The sequence below is a fragment of the Papaver somniferum genome, chromosome 4 (genome assembly GCF_003573695.1).
Source record: "Papaver somniferum cultivar HN1 chromosome 4, ASM357369v1, whole genome shotgun sequence".
In the NCBI taxonomy this organism is placed as follows: Eukaryota; Viridiplantae; Streptophyta; class Magnoliopsida; order Ranunculales; family Papaveraceae; genus Papaver; species Papaver somniferum.
Genome location: NC_039361.1, coordinates 20,671,386 through 20,690,841, shown reverse-complemented (window position 1 = coordinate 20,690,841; position 19,456 = coordinate 20,671,386). Strand labels below are relative to the sequence as shown.

Sequence of the window (19,456 nt, the reverse complement as noted above, 5' to 3'; positions counted from 1 at the left end):
GCGGAGGGAGGCATTAAATAGGCACACTCTTAAACAAGATTTCCAACCTAACCTGATTCCCCCTTTTCACTTCATTTTTTTCTTTCTTCCCGCCAAGAAAGCAACATAAACCCTAGAAGTTTGGGGATTCATCTTCGAGAAGAATTTAATGTCTCTAACGATCTAATGAAACGCTCTCCCTCACACTCCCTCACACACAATTAAGGTGAACCTCGTTAAATCGATTGATATGGTAACACAATTTTGGCATCAAAGAAATTTCAAACCATGTCTCATGCCATGTTTTTTCTCAGAAATTTTTTATGAATTTTTGAGAAATTTGTGTTATATCTTGTAATGAATACATGATGATTATGATATATCCATTTATGATTTCCTTGTTAAAGTTGGGATTGTATATATATTTATGGATCTTTGTTTACAGTTTTGCTGCAGGAAATGCTTCATTCGACAAAATTAACTTGGAAGGTATTTTGCGTTCTCACCAATTGTTAACATACTGTCTATACTTTTCACATTGGCCATGTTTTGTATCATGTAAATTTTCACAAATACAAACATAGTATTTTGACACAATTTGGTAACTCCAAAGTTTATCTGCAAGATGTAAATTTCTGCTGCATATATAGTTTTTCAACAAAACATCCTCTGCTTGGCAGATTTTTTTTATTTTCTGGTTGAAAAATGAAAGTTATGCTTGGTCTATAGCTTTAGGAGATATAGCCACTCCCACTTATTTACTATTGTACAGGTTGGTATTACATTTCCCCAGTAAGTTAATTGGGTAGTTTACCAATCATCAAAAGTAAAAATACATGTGATTAACATGGTAGCTAAGGTTCTGTATTAGTCTGGCATGCAAGCCATTGGCTAATATATTTGAAGTCAATCAATCATCACTTATCAACATAATTTCTATAATTTGACCTGAGTATGTAATGAACATCAATAAGATTTGATACATTTACACCTCCTTGAATTACATCTGTACACCGTAAAATCTGATTTGCTGATTTTCATAGAGCTTTGACCACTACTCAGTGGGCTCATTTTGTCAATTTAATTGATTATGCAGGTTCCCGTCGTGTACAAAGTTACAGCCAAAGTGATGTCTTGCTCTTGCAACATGGCAGATATTACAGACAAAGGAGTCTCATGTAAGCAACATGGATGCATTTCTCAAATCCTTATGTAGTTGTATGTTTCTCTCATGGCATATGTCTTTGGATGTCAAATGGTTTTATATGTGTTTCTGAAACACTTTGGGTGTCAATATTTATAAGCCTCTGTCTCGAGCTTGTTTATGTACCAAAGCTAGACAGCTTTGGTCAACCTGTTTGATTTTTTAATCGACTAGGCAAACCTGGCAACTTAGTAATCTGAGTTCTGCTTGGTAGTTCTGATCTGCAGTTGATGCTAAGTATATACCAGAGTCTTCTAGGTTATATGTACTCGAGTAGTCAAAGGTTCTTTCTTGTATGCTGCAAATTCTTAGGAAATGGTTCTTGGTCTACATTCTGGTTGCCTGGGGGATCTCTAGTGGGCGTAGCAGTAGCAGTTTTCAAGTAATTTACTGCTTTGAATTCCCTAATGTTAAACTACTTTTCAATGTTAATTGCAGTGGTGGAAGATCTTCACAAGCCAAGGCAGCCATTTCCCTCCATGGATGCTATATATTTCATACAGTTGTTAAGACAGAAGTAACTTTGTTTATTTCATTATTCTATTTGCTCGTCGATGCATTTGAATTGCCTAAATGATCTGTAGGGGTTGACAAGTTTGATTCTGACTCTTCTTTTTTGCATCGTGCAGTGCTGTTAAGGTATTGTCTGACATGTTGGGAAGGGGGCCATTGTACAAGAAGTATATGAAGGACATCTCCAGAAACTTTTTTTTTTTTGGAGTTAGTAATTAATTTTTTAGTGATTTGTTTCCGGGCAAACGCCTTCTTCAGTTCGCCAATTCAGAAGGAATTGGTTAATCTTATCAAGAATATACGAGTGTAAGGCCTCACATCACATTGGTGCATTGGAAGAGGTCAAGTTTCTTGTTATGCTCATTTTTTTAATGCTTTTGGAGACATGGAACTTGGAGATATATCCCTTGGCTGTTTCATATCAACTTGTTGGTTTAGAAATTTATACTATATATTGATTTGTTTCCATTTTGATTACCTTGCAGATGAGTTTGGAGTACTTGGCAATGGAACTTAACTTACCAAGGACCTGTGATAAATAATTGTCATGTGTAACATATTAGGCAGGGAGCTGCTAGTGGTTATTTCACTTTTCGTAACTGTTTTTGTTTAGTGATTTATCCTGTAGGGGTTTGTCCCTGATAATGAGAGAGCGCTGGAGGAGCTGTATGGGGAAAACATGCAGACCACTTACCCACATGAGGCTTGTTTGAATGCGATGGCATCTCGGATTGTTACAGTCTTTGCTTCATTAAGAGTACGGATTTAAAATTTATGTACATTGATTCCATCCAAATACTGTAGTCTGCATGTTAAGTATAACATATCCGCAGTCCTTTTATATACAACGAACAAATGTTGAGCTATGTATATGACTTATTTCTAACCATCCTAAGGGATATGATACTTAATCAACTTCAATTTGTTGTTTGTTGACGTTCTTCAGCAACTTTCATTTGTTTGGTATCATGCTGCCAAGGTTGATGGTTCCGCAGAGATGACATTTCGAGATATAAAGCTTGCCGCATTTGTGTGGAACTGTATTAACTTCAAAAGCATCATGCCTCTGTCAGAAACATGTGAGCTGCTATTCCTTGAACCGAACGGGGCAAATGAACTCTATGTGATTGGGAATTTCAATTCCTAGGAATCCAATTCCCTTTAAAATGATAGATTTCCATTGCATTGGTCCAATGATGCAACGGAATTTGGATTCCGAGGTAATAACAAAGGTAATTGAATTATCTCAACCGAACATGAATTTTTTGGATTGGAATCAAATTCCTTGGAATCCAATTCCAAGAATTGGATTACCCCATAGTTGAATTCCTAGGATTCTAATTCTCCCAACCGAACGCGCTATTAATGTTTGTGTAATTTGAGGTTTACTTTACATATCCTGATACGAATATGCTGTTAGGTTCCAAGTAACTCAGGTGTTGAACCTGATTAGAAGGATGTTTTTTTGGGGGATCATAGTCCTGTGTGGCTCGAGTTATGCCATGCACATATTGCAGATGTATGTCTGATTTCTAAGAGTTTATATTCTTGTAGGAAATCAGGAGGATTATGTTTTGATCTTTGTACATTATTATAGGCTGGCGAAAGATTGCATGAGAAGATGACTTCATTTGTTTCAAAAATAAATCTGCAGAAATACAATCGAGGTTTATTTTACGTGGTTTATGTTATTCAATGAACACTGACTCATTTCAATTTTGTCAATATAGTGAATTAAGATGATGGCAATGCTCGGAGGTATACGTAATGTGTTCCTTACACATCTTCTGGATATATTTGAAAAAGTTGTAACAGCTGTATCATAAAGTTGGTACAGGGTCACTCTAGTTTTAGTAAAACATATTCAGAAAGAATAGTATTTGCATTTTAAGTCTTACAATGATTGGATTTCATGGATCGAGGTCGGATCCTAATCTTAGAATTCTTCTGAGTTCGTATTAGAATGATGTATTTCTAGTTCATGTGGTTATTATCCCAATCCCCTCTTTTAAATGTTACTTTTTGTACAGAGATGGGAGTGAACTGTCATCTGGAGGAGACTTGCAAAAGATGGTCCCAGCCCTACCACAGATGGTGAACAAAAGGATAAGCTCTTCTTCCATGTAGAGGTTAGTTTCTTGAGTAATTAATTAATTTATGGTTATATGCACATCTTTTAATGGGTCCAGAAACTCAAGTGTTCTCCTAAATCCTAATAGAGGGTAACCTGTCCCTGCTGCTGCTTCTCGCAGAGTCACAGAACTATAACGGTCCCTATTTTCTGGTTTATTACCTCACCTGAAGATATCTAGCAGCTAATGATGTTGCAAATAAATGATTCACAATTTGAGATAGATCTGCCATATTTGCTTTCCTAGCAGCTCGCTTGTCAAGACTGAGTCAAAAATGAGAAAAGTTATGTTTCTTTGTAGTGTATTATTAATTACCGCATAAGGGTGCATTCATATTTTGTAATTGTAGTGATACAGGAGTTGATCTTGAATTGAAATCTACCATACTACGCTTGGAATCTTGTTGTGTAGAAGAGTTGGTTTTGAATTGAACTCTACCATACTATGTTTGGAATCTGGTTGTCTAGATGAGTGGGTTTATAGAGGTAGAATTTGACAAGGAAGTGTATTATTCAATCATATTTCACTATTTATTTTTCTATAATTACTTAATTAGTTTCCTTTGGCTTTGCTTATCATTTGCATGCCTCTAATTTTTTGATGTGTCTCAGTTGGATGTCATACTAATGATTATGACTTTTTGCTGGTACATTCAAGAGAATTTGAAGGTGGGGGTCTTTCTAGCTAGCGAGTTTTGAATTTAACTGCTATGTTTCATTTGCAGGACTCTCCAGTCTTCAACTATCAGCTAGCTCTGCAGGTAGTGATTCTCCAAGTACTGGAGATCCTACTGTGTCCATAGCTGAAGGAAAAATAATGGTAACCAGCATATTCACAAAGAGCATCTTCATAATCTACGTGCTACTCTTGTATAGCCTCTCGAAGGGGATGGAGTGTAACTCATCCTTGCATCATCACCTTAACTCATGCTACCAGTAGCTAGTTTATGTCAAGTTCAGATGGTCTTTGCAGATATTCATGTGTGTTTCTTTTATTTGTTCTCAGTGAAGTTACCTTGAAGCAATACGCAACCGTCCAATCAGCAACTCCTTTTGATAAAAGAGTGTGTAGATGCCATCATTGAGCACCAGAGACTTCTCCAATTGATGAAAGGAGAGTTGGTTAAGGGTTTGTTACCACAAAGTAGTGTTCATCCAGACTACACAATGCAAACGATTCAAGGTAGATATTCTCATTATTTCTCAAAATGTGCCTGCGACCGAGTTTAGGTTGAAAACACTTTGCTGATCCAGTTTTGGTTTGGCAGAGCTTGCTGAAGGAACTTGCTTGATGACCTACGAGTATCTGCGAACTGGTGAGGTTTATGACAAATTGATGATGCGCTAATGTTTTTTCTCTTCTTGGTTATATTTGAGTATCATGTAAGAACTTATTTTTGGCATCTGATTTTTGGGATAAAGCAGCATTGTGGGATGCCATTTTTACTACTCTGCCATAGAATGAAGGTCGACTATGGAGGCATAATCTGGGGTAGGCATAGTCTAGTACTAGTATCCGTCATCCAGCATGCTCAAATATTTGGTAATAAAATAAAAGTTGAAACTTTTATACCCATATCAACGGGCATGTTTTTCCTGTCTTTCACAGCTAGTTGCACCAAGCAAGAGCTTTGGATGCAACTGATGACTTGCGGAATTTACTGATAATTTAGCTCACCATACAAACATGGAATGTCCTGGTAAAAACATGGATGTATGAAGTGCCCTGGGTCTTTTTCTGTCAATTTTATCTTATGTCAACCTTCTTCATCCATGTCATAGCGAGGAGCTTGCTGGTCTTCATTGCTTTCGTCACCTGCAGGATCTGTTAGTAACTACTATGCAAAATCCGCTTGCTCTTAATTTTGACTATTTTCAGCAACAACGTTCTGTTTAGTTATTATGTAATTCTAGTGCACCAGGGGACTGATCCAATCCATATATTCTTGGACTCCTCTAGTGGATATCTAGTGTAGTTTATATTGATTATTAACTAACCTTCATATTTGGATTTACAATTGAACTCAAGCGGTCTGCTCTAATGCATATTATGACTAAAAGAAGAATATATGAATACTGAAACCTAGCATTTGACTTAGTCATTCAGTTTGTCATAATTCGGATGCTAAATTGCCAGTTCCTTCTTCTTTTGGAGGCTTTAAATTGGATTGAGTGTTTTTGAAATAAAGAGACTTCAAATTCTAAAGTTAGGGATGCACCTGTGGTATAGGTCCGACCAAATTTGTCTAAGCAGAAGGTTGGGATTCTTACCCTGCAATTGATGTGTCGCCTATGAAACTGTCATTCGAGTTTCTAAGCCCGGGGATTGTGGATTTGTTTAAGAGTAGTTTTGATGCTAGTTGTGATACAACCACTTTGTCTAGGACCTTTCCAAGTTGGAATCATAACCACTTTGTCATCTATTATGTAATATTTATAGCTGTGAACAAAGAAAGATGCTTCTTAGCTCTCGCCAATTGTCATAGAGAACTACAGTACCTTCATCTTTTCAACTCCCAGCATAATATTTATCCCCCTGAACAATGCTGATTGAGTGCACTAATCATCTTTGCTGTGATGAAGTTAATGTTTGTTGCTTTTTACATGTTTACGTTATTAATCTCTTCTGAACTGTCCTACAAATTAGTGATTAGCAACAAAATAAATGGTGCTCCAAAAGTTAGTCCATGTTAGTGTCCTGATCACCAAGTCCCAATACAAAGCATATCCAAAGAGGCCAAGATCAGCATTCTTTTATGGAACCAGCATCTTTCAGAGTTACACAATGTGCGGGATTATAATTCACCCGTTGATTTTGCATTAGCTGTAAACATAAGTTCGCTCACAAATTTGCGTCCTCTTTCATCTGGCTGTTTTCCAAAGAGGCGTAATTTTCGTTCATCAATTTGTTTATAAGTTCCGATGATTCAGAACAGTTAGCTACTCATGTTTTTACCTCTATATCCCATTGGCTATTTCCTCTCCGTTTCTTGCAGGAGCTGGATAAGATATTACTATCTGCACCGCGCCCGACCAAAAGAATCAGCTAAGCTTCAAAAAACAAGCTCATTCCCTGATTTGGACTGGTGTGTTCATTCAAAATGTTCTGTAGAGTATGGGCAGACTGCACTGGTGTTGTTCCTTGATATTTGATTTATATAGGAGCCTAAACCCACAGAGGTTATCGCAATGCCTTTGTACGAGACCCGGAATCGACTGAACCAGGAATAGACCTCTCCAACTCGCCTCATCACCACATTGGAAGCTTCACTACCGCGGAGAAACCTGCAGAACAGGAGGCCGGCTTTCTAATTAAGAGCCTATGTGAACTTCTGCACTTCACCAAAGATCAACATGCTGATACCTTTGCGGCTCTCAATCGTGTTGCTGACATGAACTTGGCGCCGTCTTTAATGAAAACGGATACGGAGTCGAACAACCCAACCGTAGGCAGTGTCACCTTCACTGATGAAGACATGATGGCCGAAGAAGGCCACAACCGAGCCTTATACGTCACTGCGCGCATCAGAGACTGTGCTTCTTGGACAGCTTTTAGAGCTCTCTCTCAATTTTGCAAGGGCTCCTCTGGAAAGATCTGAAACCTGCTTTCTGGAGTTGTTTAGGTTTTCCCCTGTTATTGATTGTGGCTTTGGTTGTATGTAGTACATTTACATTGTCCACTTGTTGTAGAACTCACAGAACTAAGGTTTGTCATGGTGTTTATAAACAATGTTGCAGTTTTATATATTGGTTACAAGTTCTCATTTCATTACATGGGTTATTTATGTTCTATTTGGTTCTTTGTGTACACTGTACACCCTTCTTGAAAGACTTGAAACTGCTACTGCAGGCATTGACATCGGCCTGGAGGACTGTTTTTTGTTATTTGACTGGCCTGTAGGATCTTCGAAATCCAACTGTTTTATTTCCCAGTGCACAAAACTAGATAGCTAATTCAACATAATAAGCAACAGATCTATCATAATAATATTATAATTGAAATAACTCGGTTCTTTACATGACATTTTCAAGAAATGAGATGTTGTACAAATTAAAGACAAATAAATAAATAAGTTTTCAGAACTCTGAATAATTCCATCCGATACTATTAACCTTCACAACATGAATAGACCGCTCAATGTTAAGTTATAATACGAACCCTCCATCATAACTTATATAATGCTTCCTTAGTAAATAGACCGCTAAATATATTTTCAATGTTAGTTTCTAATATGGGCTCTCCTCCATCATAACCTATATATCGCTTGCTCAGCATGTCGTCCACGGTATCACTATATTGAAGAAGGCATATCTGCTTGTATTAAGGAAAGTGATATATTAGGAAATGTCGTAATACTTTCCAAGACCGTAGTGGTCAGTCTATGGAAAGTATTGTCCATGTAAGTCATTAATTTGAGACCGATAAGGTAAAGATATATTGGGAAAGTGTGGTAATATATTAGGAAAGGATTGTCCATGTAAGTCATGAATTTGAGACTTATAAGGAAAGTCTCAAATCCGTGTCTTAGGAATGTTTTAAGTCTCACATCGGTCATGTATAAATATCTATGGAATACTATGAATAAAGATAAGAAAAGAATTTACCAAAGTTTTAACATGGCATCACGAGCCAGTTGAAAACTGAAAAATAAATAAATCATCATTAAGAATGGGTGGTGATGGAGAATCAAGCAAAGACAAGAATATAGATTATGATACGCAAAAGAAGAATCCAGTATATCACCTAGGATCAAGTGATGGTCCAGGTATAATTATCACACCGGTTGTTCTAAAAGGACATAACTATGATGAATGGGCTAGAGCCATAAGAAGATCATTAATAGCTAAGAGGAAGTTTGGTTTCATTGATGGAACAATCCAAGAACCTAAAGAAAGTGAACAGTTGGAAGAATGGGTGGCAATTCAGTCAATGCTTGTCTCATGGATCAGCAACACATTGGAGCCATCACTCAGATCGAGTTTGGGAGACTATGATAATGCCAACTTATTATGGAACCACTTGAAGAGACGGTTCTGTGTTGTAAGTGGAACACGGACATGCCAGCTAAAGACATCTTTAAGTGAGTGTAAACAAAAGCAAACAGAAAGTGTGGCTGCTTATTTTGGAAGATTGAATAAGATATGGGATGAGATGATCACATATATGAAGGTACCAACGTGTAAGTGTGGCAAGTGCGAGTGTGATATTGCAACACAGGTTAGTACTTTGAGAGAAGAAGATTTACTACATTATTTCTTAATTGGACTAGATGCTGTCTATGGTTCCTTGCGTGAACAATTGTTGGCAAGAGATCCACTGCCTTCAATAGATGTAGCATATCAAACAATGATAAACTCGGAACGTCTCAGAAGAGGAGATGTAGCTGCCACACCGGAAGTTCATGACAATGTGATGGCGTTCAAGGTACAATCTGATCAACGTACTTTCAATAACACTTATGATCCTAATAAATATTGCAAGCACTGTAGCAGACAAGGACACTCGGATGAAGGTTGTTTTCAGCTTATTGGATACCCTGAATGGTGGGGAGATAAACCTAGAAGTGGAAGAGGATATGGTCGAGGTGGAAGAACCGGTGGTAGAGGTCGTGGTGGATTTGCGAATGGCAGAGGAGGTAGAGGACAAGGAACGAGCAATCAAGTTCGAGCACATAATCTAAATATATCAGAGACAAAGCAGTCAAATGGTGCATATTCATCAGACGGCTCAGATTTGATGGGAGTAACCGCAACACAACTCAGACAGGTGCTTGAGTTTTTGAATGCAAAGAAAAATACGTCCCAATTTCAAGGTAAGCAAACTAAACCAAATTGGATTATTGACACGGGAGCTACAAATCATGTCACGTGTAGAAGAGATGACATGATTGATGTGAAAGATATTGTGAAGTGTACTTTTGGACTCCCAGATGGAAAATATGCACAATCTGAGAAAATAGGGACTATTATTCTGCAGGGCGGTTTGAGACTTGATAATGTGCTTTATGTGCCTCAAATAACTTGTAACCTAATTTCAGTCACACAACTTATTGATGAATTAGTATGTACTGTACAATGTACTAACAGTTTATGTCTTATACATGACCGGTTGACGAGGAAGGTGATTGGAATGGGTGAACGACAAGGTGGACTGTATATTTTCTGTGGTGTGCCTCAAGTTGAAGTTATGGCAGTCAGTGGAGAATCATACGAGCTGTGGCATCGACGAATGGGAAATCCATCAGAAAAAGTATTGCAAAAGTTGCCGGGTGTGAGTAGATTGAAGAAGCATAATGAAGTTTGTGACATTTGCCCAAGAGCGAAACAACATAGGAGTAGCTTTGCTAGTAGTCTAAGTAAATCCAGTTGTATTTTTGAGTTGATTCATATAGATTTATGGGGTCCTTATAGGGCTACATCGTCTTGTGGAGCACAATATTTTTTAACAATAGTAGATGATTTTTCAAGAGGTGTGTGGATTCATTTACTTCAAAATAAAACGGCAGTTGAACGAACGTTTCTTGATTTCATTGCTCTTGTGAAACGACAATTTGATAAAGATATCAAAATTGTTAGAAGTGATAATGGTACCGAGTTTAATTCATTGCGTGGATATTTTAAGACTAATGGGATAGTTTTTGAAACATCGTGTGTAGGCACTCCGCAACAAAATGGAAGAGTGGAGAGAAAGCATCAACATATATTGAATGTGGCAAGGGCTTTGAGATTTCAAGCCAACTTGCCAATACGGTTTTGGGGAGAATGCGCATTGACAGCTGCGTATTTGATTAATCGTACTCCTACACCTATTCTGGAAAATAAAACGCCGTATGAAATATTGTTTGGAAAGCAACCTCCGTATATCAGTTGAAAGTGTTTGGATGCCTGTGTTATGTGCATGATCAAAGTAATAAAGGGGATAAATTTGCAAGTAGAGGAAGGAGGTGTGTTTTTCTTGGATATCCGTTTGGTAAAAAGGCATGGCAAGTATATGACTTGGATGAAAGAAAATTTCTAGTGTCAAGAGACGTCCAGTTTTGTGAGAATAGTTTCCCATATAAGAATGAAACATCTGTGTTGCAGCAGCCAACAGTTTCGACTCGCACAGAGAGTGATCAGCCTGGTCATTCTATTGAGACCGAGGTGACTGGTGTATCAGCTGAGACTGATCAGTTGAATCCAGTTTGAATGGAGTGATGATGAAGATGTAACACGACAACAGGAGAAAGTGGCAGTACCAGGCGTAACAGCAAACAGGAGACGCTGTAGGCATACCAGGCGTAACTGCGACAACAGGAGAAGGTGTAGCAGTTCAAGATGTGACTGCGACAACAGGAGAAGGTGTAGCAGTTCAAGATGTGACTGCGACTGAAGGAGAACGTGTAGCAGTTCAGAGAGATCTGCTGAACTTATGAGTCCGGGCATTGATGTTCGTAGTAGAAGGTGATATGGGTAAAGGAAAGCGTACGAAAATTCCATCAAGTAGGCTTAAGGGATTTGTGACGCACACCATTAGAGAAAATAGTCCATCTCATCTTCATCCATCACAATCATTCTCCTCAGGTACGCCGTATCCTTTGACATATTATGTTAGTTGTGATAAATTTTCTACACCGTATAAGAAATTTCTTGCAGCTATAACTGCGGGTTCTGCACCTCGCAACTTTAAAGAAGCAATGAAACATCCAGGATGGCGGAAAGCCATGGAAGAAGAAATACGAGCACTAGAAGAACAAGATACCTGGGCTTTGCAAGAATTGCCGGAGGGCAAGAGAGCACTAGGAAGTAAATGGATATATACAGAGAAGTATGATGAAAATGGGAATTTGGTTCGTTTGAAAGCAAGATTGGTGATCTTTGGAAATCATCAGGTGGAAGGCTTAGATTACAAAGAGACCTTTGCACCTGTAGCAAAAATGACAACAGTGCGCACTTTTCTAGCTGTTGCAGCTGTTAAAAATTGGGAAGTACATCAGATGGATGTACACAATGCGTTTCTACATGGAGATTTGGAGGAAGAGGTGTATATGAAAATACCACCTGGATTTGCGAAAGGTAATCCTAATATGGTATGTAGAATGAAGAAATCGTTGTATGGTTTGAAACAGGCTCCACGTTGTTGGTTTGCAAAACTATCAACAGCTTTGAAGAATTATGGTTTTCGGCAATCTTATTCAGACTATTCTCTCTTCACTATGATCAAAGGAAAGATACAACTAAATGTTTTGGTGTATGTGGATGATTTGATTGTTGCAGGATATAATATAGTGGAGATAAATAAATTTAAAACATATTTGGGACAGTGTTTCAAGATGAAAGATTTGGGAAAATTAAAATATTTTCTGGGCTTGGAGATAGCTCGCAGTAAGCAAGGCATTTATATTTGTCAACGGAAATATGCATTGGACATTATTATGGAGACGGGGTTATTAGGAGAAAAACCAACAGAGTTTCCAATGAAAACTAATCATCGTCTAGCTTTGGCAACAGGGTCGTTACTGAGTGATGCAGAAAGGTATCGACGACTGATCGGAAGATTGATTTATCTGGCTGTGATTAGACCGGATCTAGCTTATTCTGTGCATATTTTGTCACAGTTTATGCAGCATCCAATACAAGAACATTGGGAAGCTGCACTTCGGGTAGTTAGATATTTGAAAAAGAATCCTGGGCAAGGAATTTTGTTGCGCTCTGATAGTAGTCTAAGTTTAAAAGGCTGGTGTGATTCAGATTGGGCAAGATGTCCTTTGACTAGACGATCGTTGACAGGATGGTTTGTGCTTCTTGGGGATTCACCAGTGTCTTGAAAGACCAAAAAGCAGTACACAATTTCTCGGAGTTCAGCTGAAGCAGAATACAGATCTATGGCTGCAGCTACTTGTGAATTGAAGTGGTTGAAGCAATTACTAAGTGATTTGGGAGTTTGTCATACACAGGGAATAAGTCTTCTTTGTGATAGTCAGTCGGCGTTGTATATTGCTCAGAATCCCGTTTTTCATGAAAGAACTAAACATATAAAAGTGGATTGTCATCTCATCAGGGATGCGATAGTACAGAAAATTATTTCTCCCTCTTATACGCCTACGGGGTTGCAGTTGGCGGATATCTTCACCAAATCATTAGGCCGAGTTCAGTTTCAAGGTCTTTTGTCCAAGATGGGCATTTGTGACCTGCATGCTCCGTCTTGAGGGGGGGTATTAAGGAAAGTGATATATTAGGAAATGTCGTAATACTTTCCAAGACCGTAGTGGTCAGTCTATGGAAAGTATTGTCCATGTAAGTCATTAATTTGAGACCGATAAGGTAAGTGATATATTAGGAAATTGTGGTAATATATTAGGAAAGGATTGTCCATGTAAGTCATGAATTTGAGACTTATAAGGAAAGTCTCAAATCCGTGTCTTAGGAATGTTTTAAATCTCAAGTTATCGGTCATGTATAAATATCTATGGAATACTATGAATAAAGATAAGAAAAGAATTTACCAAAGTTTTAACAGCTTGCCTAGACTTTCCCTAGTGAATCCAAAATCTGACAAATATTGATCACTAACTTCCAGCGCCACACTTTCTTTAGTGATCCCAGAAGGTAACAAACATTGGTCACTAACCTTCACCTCCGAGCTTCCACCTTTTTCAAACTGAATTTTATGTTTGGCGAAATATAATTCAGGTATAATCAAGTAGTGAGGTTGAAAATACTTCAACAAATAATGTTCTTATTTCACCTGAAGACTTTGTTGCCCAATCAATTTTTTCCCAAATGAAATGATGTTTAATCGCTTCTGTTGCATAACCATCTCCTAAAACATCATTTGTCTCCTCCACAAGATAATTATCAGTGTCAATTGTAATAAAGTTATCTTCTTTGAACTGACCAGTTTCATCCGCTGCTACACAACCAATTATGAAATGGTTTGAACATATAGGTGGCTTCTATAAAGCTTAACCATTTCACACACTCTTTTCCTTTTGCCCAAACAATTCCTCGAATCACAAAAATTCCTTAAACTAGTATGTGTTTTTGTGTCCTCTCTGACTTTTGAGAGAATCTCACTCGTGGGTAAACAGTAACCTGAAGTACTGACCAATAGTTTGAGCTTTTGCGTTATAATCAGTGTAATATGCAGGGGCACCGGCTGGACGGTATATTAATCTGGAATCGTTACACAAATACATCTGATCGTCGAAACGAGAACGTAAAACACGTAATGCGATAGTTATGGTTCCAGTAGCCATTACGTATCACATCAATCAACAGATTCAATTTGAGTATTTGGAGGAAGAAAGATAGAAGAAAAAGAAGAAGAAAACAGTGAGCCGTAGCATGAGAATTTGAGATCTACCTACACGTGGGCTTATCCTGACCCTTAATTACTTAAGGGTTTTGTTGTACTATGACACCCAACAAAACAGATGAGGGCTGTCCTCCACAATATTGTACCCAAAAACAAATATAACAATGAAGATCGAGGTAAAATGCAGTTGTGGTGATGGAAATTGTCAGGATGGGCAATCATAGAGTTAAAAGGCATGGTCGAAGTTCAGCCGTGTTTCAAAGATCGTATACAAAACCTTGAAATCGGTATCCTTTGTCGTACTTCTTCCTCACAGGTTATATATCTTCCCCTCTCTATAAATTGATTTCAATTTGATACATCATGTGAATCAAAGTATTGAATCTTTGATTTTGCTTGATTTTCAGGAGAATTATACTTTCACTGTTGGATACCATGAATTATCAGGAACAAAGATGAAATTGAAGAAACCATATTTGGTATTGAAGAAGACGAGAACCATTTTGGATTCAATTTCAGATGAAGAAGAAGAAGATAATAGTAAAGCTAATTCGTCGAAGACTGAGACTGAATTGGATGTAATTGGGATTATTCGGTATCGTATTCCTGTTCAAAACCAGACCCAAACCCCTAAGTTCAAGTAAGTTCTCAATTTTGATTTGTTCTTTTTGGTACAAATTGTAGTATAAAGAACCTCAAATGAAGAACACTCATAATATAGGTCGGAACTAACTAAAACCATTTTTCAGTTTGAACTAAGATGATGTCCTTGGTGACCTGAAAATCCACAAGTGTTCAATATCAGTCATTAGAACATGTCCTGTTGCCTCGAAAATCATTGGGGATTTTTGGCTGAGGCAAATGTATCATTTGGCAGTTCCTTTTCTCAGGATAGCTTGAAGCCTATATGGACTGGCTCAATCAGGCTTATACTAAAATGGTTGAAATGGCTAGTTCTGACTACTGCCTCACTTTTTACCCAAGGTAAACCTTTCTGCGTTCAATTGTTCTTGTTTTTATTCCAGATTTCTTCTGTAAATAATGGAGTCTATGGCATCTACCACTTCTGAATTATCTGTTTCTACAAATCCACCTCCATCACGAGTACCCCAATCGATTTTTCTGAATTTTCATTTGGTTCAATAGCATACACCTGCGGGTCAGTGGATGTCAAATTTGAGTATGTATCTTTCAATTTTCATATCAATTTTGTCCTTCCCTTGAGTGTTAAATTATATCAAAACCCTAGATTTACCACTTTGTTTGGGTTTCATGTTATTATTGCAGTGGTTCACTAGCTAACGTTCCACATCATGAGCACGTGCTTGTATTTGAAGGCAACCATTTCACTGTCAATGGCGGCCCTGAACGGGATCCTAATGATCCCTGTAACGCCGAATTATTGGAGGTAATATTAGTTCTCAGTTGAAACAGCTATTTTTCAAATCAACTAGCTTAAAATTAGTGCGTAAATAGCTCCCATCAAAATTCAATTTGTGGCAATTGTTATTGCTATTGTTGTTGTTTGTTAGTATTGAAACAGCAAATCGAATGAACCCACTAGGGGTTGTTTTATGATCTGATTGCATAGACATAGATATTAGTGTTACTCCCTGTTGCAAGTAGAAGAATGAAGTCCATAGCGACTGGTTTCTTATTTCTGTCACTGAGTTTCGTTGAATCTTATTCGGCCGATTATATGCATGCAGCATTTTTTCTCTAGGATCCCACAGGTCACAAGATTTGAACCCAACTTGTGCAAGGAAGAACAGAACACATAGTAGACTTGCACAGACCAAGATAAAATGTGTTGCTATTATAGTTTACTCATATGATATTTTGAAGCATAGTCGAGGTGTTGAAGTGGTAGTGTTTCTACATTGGGCGCCTTTCCCTAGAAGCGCTCCTGTGTAAGGTGTCAATGGATTCAATCATTTGAAAATAAAAAATAAATTAGAATTGTGTATAGTAGGTACCTAGAAGCTACCCGTACTCTTATCGTCATGACTATTTGGAATTTCCTGTTCATAAAGTTAAGTAACATTTTCAGCACTGCCACAGTGCCACCTCAGATTTGTGCTCAGCACCTTGCCCCAAACGACATAGATTCTTTCTTCTTCCACTCAGTGATATGCTCAGATAATTATCAATTACATGCCCCCAGATTTCTGACAGTCCTGATTGCTTTACATGGTCATTTACTATTGGGTCAAGTCACATCGACGACCATAAGCTTCGTGCACCAAGTCACAAATATGTCTGGATTCCTTATTTTTTTCCCACGATGTTATCATTTCTGTTTTCCGGCTTTGTAAGTTAGGCTTTGGGACTGCTAAAATTTGTCATGTACACAAATATAATCTTCTTAGTTTTAGTGAATGCAAATTTGCAACTGATCAACACATCTTGAACTGCAGAGCGTCAAGAACTACAAAATTCCTGAAGAATTTGCGGCAGATGGAATGCATACAGTTCGGGTGGTAAGAACCTGTAAATCGTTCAGTAACGTGAGTCCTTTTTACCCTGAATCTGAATTACTGCAGCATAACAATTGCTCGAATTGATTCTATTGCTACTTTTTGCAACTTGACGAGGCTTTTTTTCTTCTTGTAGGTTGAGGTTGTCCGGGACAAACGTCTTGATGAGTATTATAGGCTTATGTCTTGCAAGCTAAACGTGTGAGTTATTGGCTGTAAGTTATCAGGGGTGGTACATAGCTTTATGTAATTATTATGTGATTGGGATCATTAACCGTATTACGGATCACAACGGGTCAAAACTCGCAAGACATGTTTTGAGTCATATGGTAAATTTTGGAGAACCTGTACATTTTGAGTCATTGAACGACTTATAGACAAATGACAATTTCTAAGTCATGGGTTAATTTTACGATACATTGCAGATTTTGGGCAACAAGGCAGATTCAGGTTACAATGTAGATAGATTTGTAAGGGGGATTTTGGTCATGAGACAGATTTTATGTATCACTGCACTTTTTGAATTATGGGTTCAAATATGAATGTGTGAGATAGGTTTCTTGCCACCTATTACATTTTTGAGTCACTAAGCAGAATTTAGATTCAGGCCTTATGGGGAAATTGATTAATGATGGTGCAATTTATTTATTTTAACGTTTTTTTTTTATTATGGTGAATCAGCGAGTCATAAGAACATTTTACACTAATTTTTGAGATATAATATCAAGAAAAAGGTCACTTAAATGCTAGATTGCTAATAGTAATAGAGGTACCAAGATTTTACCCTTCGAAATGGTACACCCGGAAACAAATTGGTACCCCTACGGCCATGACTTAATATGGAGTTCAATGGCTCAAAAAAAATCTAAGCTGCATACAGTTTGTCTTTCCATATAACTGCATTGGAAAAACTTTCAGTAAATTCGAACTAATTTTTTTAGGGCCGGTCGGCCTGTCGGGTCGCAGGCCGTTTTGATTTCTACAACAGTACAACTACAATTATTGGCGGGAAAATTACAAAACGTTTCAAATCTCCCGCCCTATCCACAGTAATGAATCCTGTTTATATTACCACCACCGCCATAGAAAACCCTTGTTTTCATTTTATTTCTTCTTGGGGAAAAAAAAATCTAAAAATGAAGATCGAAGTAAAATGCAGTTGTAGTGATGGAAACTGTCCAGAATGGGCAATCGTAGAAATACAAGGCATGATTGAAGTTCAACCGTGTTTCAAAGATCGTATACAAAACCTTGAAATCGGTATCCTTTGTCGTACTTCCTCTGAGGTTATATATCTTCCCCTCTCTATAATTATGTATATTGATTCCAATTTGATAGTTCATTCGAATCACAGTATTGAAAATTTCATTTTGTTTGATTTTCAGGAGAATTATACTTTCACAGTTGGATACCATGAATTATCAGGAACAAAGATGAAACTAAAGAAACCATATTTGATATTGAAGAAGAAGAGAACTATTTTGGAATCAATTCCAGATGATGAAGAAGAAGAAGAAGATATTAGTAAGGCTAATTCGCCAAAGACTGAAACTGAATTGGAAGTAATTGGGATTATTCGGCATCGCATTCTGTTTAAAACCAGACCCAAACCCCTAATTTCAAGTAAGTTTTCAATTTTAATCCGTTGTTTTTTTGTATAATTTCTAGTATAGACAAAACCCCCAAATGAAGAACACTCAAAACAAAGGTAGGAACTCAACTGAAACCATTTATGGGTTCTGGTTCTACTTCTTGGGAACCAGAACCCAGTTTTAACTAAGACGATGTCTTTGGTGGTCTTAAAATCCACATGCGTTCAATCTCAGTCATTCGGCTTTTTAGATGAGGCAAAAATGTTATTCGGCAGTTTTGGACTGGCTGAATAAGGTTTATTTGCCTCACTCCATATGTCAATTTTATCGAAATGTCTATGCAAAATGGTTGCAAAGAGTGTCGGAAGTACCTAAATTGGGATCTCTTAGATGTTATAGTCACTCAATGCTAGTAGCCGTTTTTCATGTCTGGATTTTGAATTTTTTGTGCAGAACCGCAAGTAGTGGTAAAAGAGAAGAAGAGTGGTCCAACAACAACAGTGCCCATGGTTCAATAAAACTTCTCCTCATCACATTTCTTATATCTGTTAATTTCTGCCTTTTGGTTGAAGGATTTCTTTGTTGTGACCATGATACTTGATTTGTTTCAGTTTCGAACATGTAATCGGCATTTCCGAGAATATGTTTTTGAGTACTACTTGATTTTGTTGTTTAGTTTGCGGATTACATACTGAATTTGTGTTATTGGAATGACCAACATTGACAATAAAAACTACCGGAGAATGGATGGTCATGAATGCGACTAGGCCGGAATTACTAGTCGGAATCAAGATTCCAATTTACCGTTTTGGATTTGGTCATCATACGAACATTCATTTCCAATTATTATCAGTATTGATTTGTTTGTTAAAGGTGACAGTGAATGGGATGAGGAAAAAGACTTTTCAGTTATTTTCATTATAATAAATGCGAAATATTTATTATGTTAAAATATCTGTGCAGGTAATAAATAAATAAATTAATCAAAGAAATACAGCTGCTCTTAATGTGGATTTCAGGGGAAGTCACTGAAATTTTGTCCACCCAACCCAACATTTAACCACAAAGATATGAATAATAAACAAAGTCATGTAGACGTTGTGGAGTTAAAAAGCATCCAAAATCCCAAAGAAAAGGATACGTTTGTTATTTGAAAAGATGCAGGAATTTTGTTTCCACCCAACTTACTGTTTTCTACACTAGTCTTGAGTCTGAACTGCTCCTGGGTTGTGCACGGCACACCAAAGGATATCATTGGGTGCA

At 37.5% G+C, this 19,456-nt stretch overlaps 1 protein-coding gene, 1 long non-coding RNA gene and 1 pseudogene across 5 annotated transcripts; all 3 read left to right on the top strand.

The window, feature by feature from the left end:
• The first annotated feature begins 59 nt into the window (after nucleotides 1-59).
• Nucleotides 60-5,815, top strand: LOC113273593. 4 transcript variants are annotated; one of them, XR_003322500.1, is made up of 12 exons: nucleotides 60-205; nucleotides 425-468; nucleotides 1,076-1,157; nucleotides 1,622-1,700; nucleotides 1,813-2,037; nucleotides 2,182-2,453; nucleotides 2,643-2,928; nucleotides 3,727-3,825; nucleotides 4,553-4,647; nucleotides 4,834-5,010; nucleotides 5,096-5,143; nucleotides 5,253-5,815. It is a non-coding gene; the product is annotated as an uncharacterized LOC113273593 (long non-coding RNA). The 4 variants fall into 4 exon arrangements; XR_003322499.1 differs by having other exon boundaries at nucleotides 2,643-3,825; nucleotides 5,253-5,319; nucleotides 5,437-5,815; XR_003322501.1 differs by having other exon boundaries at nucleotides 2,643-3,825; nucleotides 5,250-5,319; nucleotides 5,437-5,815.
• Nucleotides 5,816-14,288: 8,473 nt separating this feature from the next.
• On the top strand, nucleotides 14,289-15,526 carry LOC113273592 (annotated as a pseudogene).
• A 2,198-nt stretch (nucleotides 15,527-17,724) lies between these two features.
• Nucleotides 17,725-18,898, top strand: LOC113273591 (chromosome transmission fidelity protein 8 homolog). The gene is made up of 3 exons (XM_026523259.1): nucleotides 17,725-17,887; nucleotides 17,987-18,224; nucleotides 18,647-18,898. The coding sequence occupies exons 1-3, from the start codon at nucleotides 17,738-17,740 to the stop codon at nucleotides 18,709-18,711; spliced, it is 453 nt and encodes a 150-aa protein (XP_026379044.1). The 5' UTR covers nucleotides 17,725-17,737; the 3' UTR covers nucleotides 18,712-18,898.
• The last annotated feature ends 558 nt before the right edge of the window (nucleotides 18,899-19,456 follow it).